At 40.6% G+C, this 12,491-nt stretch overlaps 1 protein-coding gene across 1 annotated transcript in view; it reads left to right on the top strand.

Moving 5' to 3' along the window:
- LOC149078102 (polycystin family receptor for egg jelly-like) overlaps positions 1-12,491 on the top strand; it is a 54,098-nt gene that overhangs the window by 22,691 nt on the left and 18,916 nt on the right. Inside the window, exons 14-19 of the mRNA XM_089242095.1 lie at positions 111-265; positions 1,244-1,564; positions 7,194-7,424; positions 8,477-8,557; positions 8,933-9,132; positions 11,730-11,903. Coding sequence (XP_089098221.1) covers positions 111-265; positions 1,244-1,564; positions 7,194-7,424; positions 8,477-8,557; positions 8,933-9,132; positions 11,730-11,903 — 1,162 coding nt within the window. The remainder of the gene's footprint in view (positions 1-110; positions 266-1,243; positions 1,565-7,193; positions 7,425-8,476; positions 8,558-8,932; positions 9,133-11,729; positions 11,904-12,491) is intronic.

Raw genomic sequence — 12,491 nt, 5'->3', positions numbered from 1 at the left:
GACCAAACTACTTGCTATGCATCTTCCCGTCCGTCGCTGTTTCTAAGTTTTGTCATTTCAAAGTTTGGGAGTCCTTTCTGTAACACCCTGTATGTGTTTCTCGTTTTCAGGTGAAATACCAGAAGGTACTTCGGGTAACCTCTCGACGAAAGGTTTCCCGCATCGCATGAACGATGGCGGAAGCGTACACGTCGTCAGAGTCGAGTTTCCGAACGTCACCGTCCATGCTCTGATCGAAAGGAAAAACCCAAGATATGCAGCCCTGGTAAGTACTAAATTAATAATAATAATTGCAATACAGTAAAACTTCGATTAACCGTCACCGTCCGGACCAGGGCTATGACGGATAACCGAATAGGCGGATAACAGAAATCTATTAATACATATGTATAGTAACGTGATTTCACTGCGGACTTCTGGGATGAAAATTACTTTTTTAGGCCTACATATAAGCGGCGAAATCGAAACACAGCTTGAAAATACAAAACAGTAGCACTATCGTAACGCTAAGCCGAAAAAGTTAATCAGGGCACTATGAAACGAAACATTCACATTCGGACACACAGGTTATTTTATCACGACTGAGACCAGTATGTAACGATTTTCGGCCGCTATGGTGGTCGAGTGGTCATAGTGACGGACTCGCATCGCGAGGACCCGGGTTCGAACTCCACCGTCGCCATAGTGGCGGTCGGCCGGAGTTGGTTTTCTGTGGTTCCCAAGTTTTTCTCACGAAGGGGAATTTTTTTTCGGTAGAGGAAAGAAATTAGTTGAAATTCTTGACAATGTAGAGGGCGCTGTACGAAATCAAATCACAAAATTCTGGACCCACATGCACAAACCTGTCTTCAATCTCCAAAACATTCGTAAAGCTCCAGCCGGTGATTCGTGTTTGAGGTAAAGCGACTTCACCAATTATCCACCAATTTCAGCATCACAATGAAAGCATCATGTGAGCACCAGTAACAGGAAAATGCAGAAATGAGCTGTTTATCGTACACCTAGAATTTTATAGAGCTCTGATTTGCATATTTCCAGTGATATGCTTTCGTGAAGAGCCCTCTATCGCCAAAAATTGAACTATATTTTTTCTGCCCCAAAAAAAAAAATCCCGTTTCGTGAGAATAACGTTTTCGCAATTCTCATTCAAATTCCTTCAATTTTTTTTAATGAATTGTTAAACTATTTACGACTTCACGCGACACCCCCCGTACAATGTCCCCTTATTTTTCTATTTGTGCAGCTAACGTGGACCAAAAACGATTCGTGCCCCGAAGACTTCGAGAACACCGAGTACGTGCTGCCACCGTCGAATACCTCAAACATGACTTTCAGTTTCTTCGTGGGTGACGACGAGAATACGACTCTACCCGCCGAATACTTGGTGAGTCTGATCCCCTACACTTGGGATGTCGGCGAGAAGCTCGGAAGAAACGACTGCGATACGAACGCGTTTGATCGCACCGAAGAACCCGAAGAGCTAGAATACAACATCACGATCTTCTTTTCTCGTTGCCTGTATTACGACGAACTTCAACATAAATGGACAGACAAAGGATGCCAGGTAAGGCAACCACTAGTTATCTTTTCGGCATCTCAAATCCAACGTACGTTACGCCATGCAACACGATCTTTGTTCCCGATTAACCACACGGCCTCGTTTCCCATGTGGCAACTCGACACAGTAGTGGTTGGTTGAAATTGATTTTTCCTTGTTTCCCAAGTTGGAGGCGCAAATGCGGGCTGATCCAGCACCTCCTGGAGATGGAAGGCGTCCGCACGTGTTGCTAAGTTCATCTGCGACGTCATGACAGTAGTCCGATAAGACTACTTAGCAATGCTACTTTTTGCCATATCTGAACCACATTATTCTATATCGTTTCTTCTTATTTAGTCGTAGAATCTTCCAGGTTGGCTCACAAATACCGCACGGTGATTGAATGTGTGGTAGAAATCGCCAACTGTGTGCCAGATCGGTTTTTTTTTTTGTAGTACTAGTAGTCGCCTCATTTCCCAATGAATTACGCCTAAAAAAGACAGAAAATAGAAATTGTATGTTTTAAACGTGAAAGAAAAAACGAATTTTCGTCATTTTGGAGGTCAATTACACCTGAAAAGTAGAACCAAGTGGGTTGCAATGAAGTTTCGCAAAAATATTACGCGATAAAGGCCAGTTTTCCTTAGGCTTGCCTGTACCAATCGATGTCACAAATCATGGATATCAGGAGTTGACTACATTCGATTGAAAATAAAACGGGAAATATAGCCAATCGTCGCACAATCAATCGTCAGAAAGATCGAATTACCTCTCGTTTCCAAAACTAAAGTTACGCCAAGCTAAAAAAATTGCTGATTGAAACTGAAAGTAGCGGATATACTGTGCATTCACCGATATAATCGCAGTCACATCCTCTTCTTATTCGGTACTTAATCATGCAATGTTTAACTTTTCAAAGAAAGAAAATTACTATAACATTTTGTTCATTTCAACATATCTGATCTCCGAAAAGTACTAATGTCACCATTATACATAAAAATTGGTGAAATTAAGAAATTTGGCGCAGGCCTAGATGAGAAAATCAGCAGCATTAAGACACCTACAGAATATTTGCTACGTTTTCTGAGACAAAGATGAAAAGAGCAGTTTTATCGGATTTACAGAGTAAAGAATTTGGAACGCAAAGACCTTTCAAAAGAGTCAAAGAATGTGGAAAAAGAAGCGTTAGATATCTTTGTCTGCATGCTTTATGCTTCCTAGGTAATATTATGATCAAAAGATATCTTGAACTTATGAAAGAATGATGTCACTCTCCGCTACCACACGAAGGTGTTTAACAACTGGCTGTTGCGAAGAGATGAATTTTTGGAAAGAGAAAATTCTACTGCCTTTGCGGGGAATCGAACCCACGTCCTTTCACTTTCCGAGTGAACTCACTAGACTACAAAGTCAACGAATCTCTCAATCTTTCCTTGGAGCTCGTGAACACTGAAAGGGACCGTACATAGACGGCCGTACATGACTCAGGCCAAGCTCACAACTGCTTACACTGCCACAAGATGGCGACTTATGAAAGGATGACGTCACTCTCCGCTACCACACGAAGGTTTTTAACAACTGGCTGTTGTGTGAAGATGAATTTTTGGGAAGAAAGAATATTTAACTGTCTTTGCGGGGAATCGAACCCACGTCCTTTCATCTGGTGGCAGCGTCAGCAGCTGTGAGCTTGGCCTGAGTCAGGTCCGGACGACCATGTAGGGTCCCTTTACGAGCTCCAAGGAAAGATTGAGAGATTCGTTGCCTTTGTAGTCTAGTGGGCACACCCGATTCCACGCAAAGGCAGTTGCATTTTCTCTTTCCAAAAAATCATCTTCACACAACAGCCAGTTGTTAAGAACCTCCGTATCTTGAACATGTTGAAAAGTATAAATATCTTTACAAAATGGAATGTTCAATGTCTATCCAAAACTGTCACGTCATATTCTCCACGTTCATGTAGAAAACATCGAAAAGGATACGGGTACTTACTTAAAAAAGCGCATTCACCAAGGAATGCTATACTTAGAGCATCTGTATGACGGAAGAGCACATCGAAACTACCGTGAAGATCCCATTTGGGAGCTAAAACTTGAAGATGATCTAATTTCATTTTCAGTGAAACCTCTAGATTGGATTGGATTGAAGGTGTTCGCATTGGAATGTTGATCAAGTGCTCGCGAGCACGAAATGGAATACGGGCATCGAGCAGGGATGGGTACTTCAGGGAGCACCGTGGTGCTTTCGAGCAACGGGTTGAAGATGCCTGTTCTGAAAGTTATTTGCAGTTTAAAAAAATTATTGTCAGTGTGAAAAGTTTTTTTCTCCTTTGTTGATTTCAATATCCCAACCACCCAATCAACCATTGATGAATGACCGATTAACAAGTATCGATCGACACACCACATAGTATAAGGGGTCATTCAAATATTTCATCAGCATCGATGGGGGAGGGGGGGTTTCCGATTTGCTGACTTTTGATGACAAGGGGGGAGGGGGTTTGGATGATGCTTACGTCATCAACCCCCCTTTGTGAAGATATGAAATATTCTTAAGGGCATCTTATATTCGTTGCGCCAAAAACAGGAAAAAAAACCCTTTCGATAGTTATTGGGCACCTGAACTAACATTCCCCCTATTGATAAGTCCCCTACAGAGCCACTTTAGTGATCTCTAAATGTTTCACGGATCCTTCAAGTGTTTTGGAAATGTGTCCGGGCCGCTTAAGTGCTCTGGAACTATGCCACGTGTCACTCAAGCGATCCGTAATTAAGTCACGGATCACTTAAGTAATCTGGGAATGTTCCGCCGGTAACTTGAGTGATGGTGATCCGCATTGGGGGGCTCTAAAACTGTGCTCTAAAAGTGCTGTAAAACTATGCCACATGTCACTCAAGGGATCTCGCAATGTGCCACGGATCGTTTAAGTGTTCTGGAACTGTGTCGCGGGTTTTTTAAGTGAAAGTGAATGTGAAAGTGATGTTTCAGGCGTACTTCAGTGATATGAAAATGTGCCACGGGCCGCTTAAATGTTCAGGAATTGTGCCACGGGTCATTTAAGCGATTTGTAAATGTGCCGCTTAGTTAATTTTTACAAAATTAGGTTTGAGGGGGGGGGTGCAAGACACATCAGATAACCTTCAAGGCTACATCTAGTCTGCAGGTCAAGGATTTACCATTATGGCTTAAATGATTGCGTGGGTCGCAATGAATTTTTTAAAGAGAAATTTTGAGTTCTTACTCTTCAAATAGCATTGGAAATATTAACCGAAATTGATTATTATAACATATAAAGATATTTTCTTTCAAAATTTTAATTTTTCGCATTAAAGCATTTTTTTTCGTCTGGGGGTGGAGGAGAACCAGCCCCCTATGCCCCCGCCCCCGCGTACGTTTCTGATCCCACCAATATGCGTTACGAAATAGGAGGCAGTGCTGACGAAATTTTGCTGACATGATTAGGGGGCTAAAAGTTTGCTGACGTAATACTTGAACGGCCCCTAATCCAAACGGTACATCCACGTTCACTATTAAGAAAATTACGATCCTTGAAACCATCAGCATTAAAAATTTACTTCATAACAATTTTCTACAATCTAAAAAACAGTATAACTGGAAAAAAAATGGAATGAAATATGCACTGCTCGACAATTTTTTTATTATCTTATAGAAATTTTAATGGTTTTATTGTATAATTGGGGCTGTTGATTCCGAATCTGGCATTGGTTTTTGCCAGATTGACTCTAGTTTTTGAGATGAAAACAAATTAACACACAAAGCAGCTACAAGTCACATGGTTGAGAGTATGTATCATCTCAAAAATCAGAGCCAATCTGACAAAACCAATGCCAGATTCGGAATCAGTGCCTCAAAATCATTGAAATATATTTTCCAATGATTTACTGTATTTATTTATAACGTACAGTTTCAATGTGAATTGTTACCATTGAAATATTATTTTAACTCTATCTCAAAAACTAGAGCCAATCTGACGAAACCAATGCCCCAAAATCATCCTAAAGTCACTGAAATATCTTCGAGAACAAAATCAGTGATGAGCAGTGATATAAATAGTGAATTTGGAATAGAAAAGTATTTTTTATTTTAATATGATTTGAGAAGATGACTTGAGAACTCAAATTGCGAACTAAAAGTACGGACTCGAGACTTGAAAATTACAACCAAAATTTCAAACTAATTAATAGATTCCACTTACTAATTTAAAAACACTTCACATAGAGTTAATTTTTATCCAAAACCCATTATTATATTAATTTCACTAATTCATTCATTAAAAGAAAGACGTTTTCTCTCTATAATGAACAGGGGCTCCGCCAGATCATGCCTAAATAAAGCAGGATATAGCAGTCTATCTTTTCAAGTCTTATGTACATATTATTGACAAAGCAGCATTTTAATGACTAACTTACATGCCGTCGTATTTAATGTTGACGGAAATTTTTATCTAACTTGCTCACATTTCAAAATAATACGGAAAAGCACTTGAATTTTTCACCATGTGGCGTTCTAACTAGCATCATCATGTTGCACGTACACATATCACTATAGTTTTATGCTACTACGATGAATGTATGCGCTTTATATTTCAAGAATTATTGAAGTTTATGTGGAATTTTCCATGTTCTTTATTTCCCTAAATATCTTTTTTTGCTCCCGGGCATCCGGAAATAATTTTGAGAGGTTGGAAATGATTATAAGAGGCTGCGTGTATGTTATAATTATGGACATTATTCAAGTGTTTATAACTCGAGGATGGAGAGAGATAGAGCGATGAGGAGAGAGATAAAGGCTCAGCTACACTAATTCGGACATGCACTACAAGATTATAGTATCAAAAATGCCCCCTGGTTGCAAATTACTGAACTTTTATGTTAGTATGATAAGTGAATGATTTTTTTTTAACAAAAACTATGACTTATATTCCTAGATGTTTATTTAGTGGAATGGTTTTTTTTTTAGGTTTTCTTTGGATTGTGTGCATTCGCTGTAAAAATTTAGACTACTTTTAATATTTTTTTGGCACTAGTGAAAATTCATCAAAACTACTGCGTTTTACAAATCTTTGTGCAAAACCTTACGTTTTTGTTGCAATTTTCTCACTATCTTCTCTAACTTTTCAAACGCATGCTTTATTTCAAGAGTTATTGAAGTTAAAGTGGATTTTCTCATGTAATTCCTCTAAATATTCATCTTTTTTGCTTTAGGACATCCCAAAATGATTGTGAGAGATTGGAAATTTGTATAAGGGCTGCGTAAATGTTATAATATGATACTGAATGTTGCACACACACACACACACACACACAAATGCTCAACATTATATTTAAGTGTACATAACTCGAGAACTGATAAAGATAGAGTGAATACCAGTCTCAGCTATACCAATTCGGAAATGCACTACATGATAATATAAATGAAACCGCCCAATGGTGGTAAACTTCTGAACTTTTATGTTGTCATGATAAGTAAGATATTTTAAAAAAAAATTTGGACTTTCATATTTTGGATTTGTACGGTAGGATGCATTTTGAGGTTTCCTCTGGATTGTGTACGCTCGGTGTACAAAATTTAACATGTTTAATATAATCTAAAACTTTTGGACTGAACGAATTGATTTTTTTTTCTCCTTTCTTCGAAGATTGGGCCAAATACGAATCTTTACGTGATGCACTGCGTATGCAACCATATGTCGGTGTTCGGAGGGAGCCTACTCGTTAAGCCGAACTTTGTGGACGTCACCAAGACGTTGGAGCTCTTCGCGACAGCTAGGAACAACATGGTCATCATAGTATTCATGTCGTGTTGGTGGTTGATATACGTGATATTGCTCACTTACGCCGTTCAACGGGATCGAAGAGACGTCCTCAAGGTGCATTAAGTCATTTTACAATCGCTTACAAAACCCTTTATCTAAATACACTGGCACCTCTCATAACGGACACTCCCCGTTAGTGAATATCTCCCGTAACCGGGCACTTTTTGAATTACGTCGATGAGCCTCAATAATGTATTTTACTGTCTTTTAACGGACACCATAGGCAGAGATACGGGGGGGGGGGCAATCTAGCATCAAAGGTGAAGTCGACTGATCTAATGCATATATGTATAAATGAATTGACATCATCATCATCATCGTGCCCCCCCCCCTCCAGACTTCCAAGTCTATCTCCGCCTATGACGGACGCCCCTCCTTAGCGGACAAAGTTTTCAGTCCCACTATTTTAGTTTTGATAACTAATTTTTTAAAAATTATTTTCGGCGCTGATTCCAAAAATGCGATTCATTTTTTTTTCTATCCCGTAAGGTTTTTCCACAAAATGATTTCATATTTTGGGAGAAACAATAAGATCCAAATATTTTAGAAATTCAATCACTTCATAAACATGCTTCATATTTACATCCTAGCTCTGTTATTATAATGGCAGACCCTATAATCAGTCAAATATATTTGGTATTGATTTTTTACTGTATTAGTTTATAGCGTACAATTGCAATTTGATTGGTATGATGCTTATGTATTACCATTGAAATTTGGTTTCCAATTTACTTCAAAAAGTGGAACCCATCTGGCAAAACCAATGATAGATTCGGAATCAGTGCACAGAAACCACCATAAAATTCATCGGAATTTCTTTAGAAATGATTTACTATGTTTGTTTATAGCGCACAGTTTCAACTTTGTATGCGGCCTATGAAATTTCATCGTACTTTACCTAAAAAATTAGACGTGATATAAATTTTTGATTATTTTTCCAGTAATTGGTATACAAAATACTATAATAAACACCAATTATTCTTTAAGAAAGCTTTTCCATCGCAGACCTGAGTTAATTATTTCAAATATTGAATATTTAGGTACATTTAAGTTATTTAAGTGAACGTAATTTGGTCTTATGATGTATTTACTTGTTTCATATACAGAGACAAACCATGACCCTCGCAGATGAAATGCCTGATGAATATTACTCGTATGTAATAAAAGTCTTCACTGGCATACGCTTCGTGAGTATTTTAGCGCTTAAAGTCGTAGGATTTGGTCTAACTTTCACTATGCTGTAATAATAAGTATAAATTAGGGTAGAAGCCTTTCATGTGTAAGTATTAAAGTCGCATTCTCTACAGTCGAATCCCGTTATAACGAACTCTAAGAGACGGGAAAAATCACTTTGTTATAATGAAATTTGGTTATAAAGGAATTTCAGAAAATTTTAACAAAGTTTTAACAAAAACTTTTAACAAAGAAAACTTTGTTTCCATGTAAACTTATCTGGGGGATAAGAAAACTTTCCATTAAAACGAAATTGTCGCTATGACGGTATTCATTAAAAACGGGATTCGACTGTACATCTAACACAACGCTGTCTCCTGCTCCTACAGGGAGCCGGAACAACATCGAAGGTTAGCTTACAGTTGCACGGAAGGAACGCCTCGTCTCGGGTCCGAACTCTGTACACCAAGAGGAAGGGGATATTCGGACGTGGTGCTGAAGATTGGTTCCTTCTGAAGACATCGAAGCATCTGGGCTATATAAAAGCCATAACCGTCACCCACGATGATTCTGGCAAGAATCCAGACTGGTAAACGTTATCATTACCGTCACATTATGCGGTATAGAATAGACCCCAGGGCCGTCATTTCAACTTTTTCCGGGGGGGGGGGGAAGAACATGTACTAAAGGTACGCATATATATATACACTGCTGGCCACCCAAATTGCAACACCAAGAAAGACAAGAGATATCGCAACAATATTTATTTTGTAGATAATATGTTGACCAAGCATCAAATGATTAAATTTATAGACTTCTGTGAAGTGTGGTTCCTGCCAAAATCAGTAGCCAGAGTAGCCGCCATTGTTGGAGATCACCGCTGCCACACGCCTCGGCATTGATTCAAAGAGACTTTGGATGTGTTCTTGGGGTACAGCAGACCAAGCAGCTTCCACGCGTTGCCAAAGTTGATCTGGTGTGGCAGCTGGGGATGTAATCTGGGTCAATCGTTGAGCAACCATGGACCACGTGTTTTCTATCGGCGAAAGATCCGGAGAGCGAGCTGGCCAGGGAAGCAATTCAATCTGGCGATTGACGAAGAACCTTTGGACAATGCGTGCCACGTGTGGTCGCGCATTATCCTGTTGAAATATGGCTGTGGGCAAGCCCTGAAGGTAAGGAAGGAAAACTGGCTCCAACACCTCGGAGATGTAGCGCTAGCTTTTTAAAGTACCGGCAATGCGTACTAGAGGAGTGCGAGAGTGATATCCAATACCGCCCCATATCATAATACCCGGTGCAGGACCAGTGTGGCGGTGCATAACGCAGCTGTTCAGCATCCTCTCTCCACGGTGTCTCCAGACTCGAATCCGACCATCGTGGTGTTGCAGACAGAAGCGTGACTCGTCAGTAAAGACAATTTCATTCCATTGTGCCGTCCACATTCTTCTTTCATCGCACCATTGGCGGCGGAGACGTCTGTGGTTCTGCGTCAAGGGTAGAGGAAGCAATGGACGTTTGCGGACAGACCACTCTGCTGTAAACGGCGTCGAATGGTACGCGCAGACACTGGATGATGCGGTACAGACTGAATGTGCTGTGCTATGGTTCGTGATGTGGCTGAGCGATCCGTCACTGCCATACACACAATACGCCTGTCATCACGTGAAGTGGTGCACTGAGGTGGATGCAATCGAACACGTCGGTCCCTCCTGCATCCAACGATCACATATCCGCATTACAGTTGTTTGGTTTCGTCCAACACGACTACCGATTTCCCTGAAAGATAATCCACAATCTCGGTAGGCCACTATCCTTCCTCTGTCGAACTCGGATACTTGATCAAAAGATGATCGTTTTTTTGAAAAAACCACAAGAAAAACACAATTGCCGTACTTCAAATCGTCGAAATCTCCAAGCCTTAAATAGTGCTTTGAAGTGGCGCCACAGGCGCGCGTGAAGTGCGTCTGCGCTGAAATTCTAATCATTTGCATATCTCACCTCCGCTAATGCATGTTGTAAATTTCATATTATTTGCATGCCTCGTTCAGGGTGTTGCATTTATGCTGGCCAGCAGTGTATTTGTATATATATGTATACCATTTGTCGTGTATTTTCAAAAGCCCCCCCCCCCCCTAAATAAAGGGCCTGGAATAGACTCGTACTAGATCAGTGTTTTCCGATTTGTGGTCAACGGACTCCTGGGGTTCCGTGAGTAATTTTTAAGGGGGTTCCGCGATGTCATTTTCATTCACTACCATCGCATGACTGACACATTTAATGCTGTGATATTATAATTTATTACATCTTTTTATGAGATGAAAATTACACGAAACAATGCATTTTATATTTTATGGGAAGAATGGGGAAGGGGGGGGGGCTCCAACTTGACCTTCGCTGCAGGGGGATCCGCGGAAAATTTATCTTTACTGTAAGGGGTCCGCGATCCATTTAATTTCACCAAAGAGGGTCCTCGTCATCAGAAAGGTTGGGAAACATCGCCATTTTGGGTGCTCAATCTTTAGGAGAGTGCGGGCTCCTTCGCTGGTGTGAAAACGTGTTATGGGCCACTCACGTGATCTGCGAATGCGCCGCGGGTCACTTGAGTGGTCTGAAAATGTGTCACCGGTCAATTGAGTGATGTGGAACTGCACCACGGGTCACAAGTGATCTGGAACTTTGCCGCGGTTCACAAAAATGATGTATAGCTGCACCGCAGGTCTCTTGATAGATTTGTAAATGTGTCGTGGTTCACTTGAGTGATATGCAAATGCACCACTTGGTTTATTTTTACGAAATTATGTTTGAGGCCGCGGCCACATCATATTATTCCGAGGGCCACATTTGACCTGTGGTTCATGACTAATGCCTGCGGTTGAGCATGACTTTTTCATCACCCGCATCAAATTTTTTCCACCACCCGCATCAAATTTTTTCCACCCGTGGCGCCACTTTCCCTAATCAACACTTTTCCGCGGTTCTTCAGAGCAGTATAACAAAGAGTCTCTTCGAAACACCTTTCTCAGGGCCACCGCTCCGCGCCACCCGTGACGAAGGTTGGTGGCGCACAGTTTGAGAATCCCTACCATAGGTCATTGACTATCATGGATCTTAATCGGCTCTTATTTAGCTTTGAAATTTTCAGACATATTCTTCGATTTGGAAACAATTTTTGGTTTTTCGTAGGTACCTCAGCCAAGTCAAGGTTCTTGATCCTAAAAAAGGGAAATTCTGGATATTTCTTGTCGATTCTTGGTTCTCTTCGGATCCGAAGAAAGGAATTCTAAGCAGATACATTCCTGTCGTTGCCAAAAAAGATATGCGAAAATTCCGAGTTGCTTTCAGGCAGAGGGCTATAAGGTAAGAATGAATCAGTCACGTGTTATTTTTACATCTCGCATAACACATAACACAAAGATTGTGCCTGATTTATATTAGTTGCAATCGAATGAAAATTTGACTAGGGCTGCCGAAAATCAGACGGCACATTTTGTACAATAATAAAGCCGGGTCTTTATCCACAGCGCTACGCAGCTGCAACCCATGGAATAACCGGTTGTGAGTTGTGGCTAGCACTGCACGAGCTATTTTAGTGGTAGATTTTGCGTAGGCACCCCCTCAAAAAAAAACCTGTTTTGCACAGATGTAGTAGTCGCGGATAATCGCGTAGAGCGGCGAGTGTGTACTCGAAGTACTGTTCTGCACCACGTAAAAAACTGTTGTTATTAAGTGTGCATTACATTAGCATTTCATAACGCATTCGGGGAAAGGAATCCTTGATAAGAAGTAGCGCGAGTATGCCTGGCATGCATTTCTCACAACTTCAGCTTGGCAATTTTCTTCGATGACTAATGGGTAACTCAAGCAACAGCTGTCTTTGCCATCGAAGATGGTCAAATACAACTGCCGATTGAGTTCCTTGATTACGGAGCCACTATCAGCATTGAG

Source organism: Pholcus phalangioides, unplaced genomic scaffold (assembly GCF_987345545.1).
Source record: "Pholcus phalangioides strain wild (caught in Gottingen) unplaced genomic scaffold, Ppha-v1.0 ptg000014l_1, whole genome shotgun sequence".
In the NCBI taxonomy this organism is placed as follows: domain Eukaryota; kingdom Metazoa; phylum Arthropoda; class Arachnida; order Araneae; family Pholcidae; genus Pholcus; species Pholcus phalangioides.
Note: the sequence above shows the minus strand (reverse complement) of the source record. Positions and strands in the feature narration are given on the sequence as shown.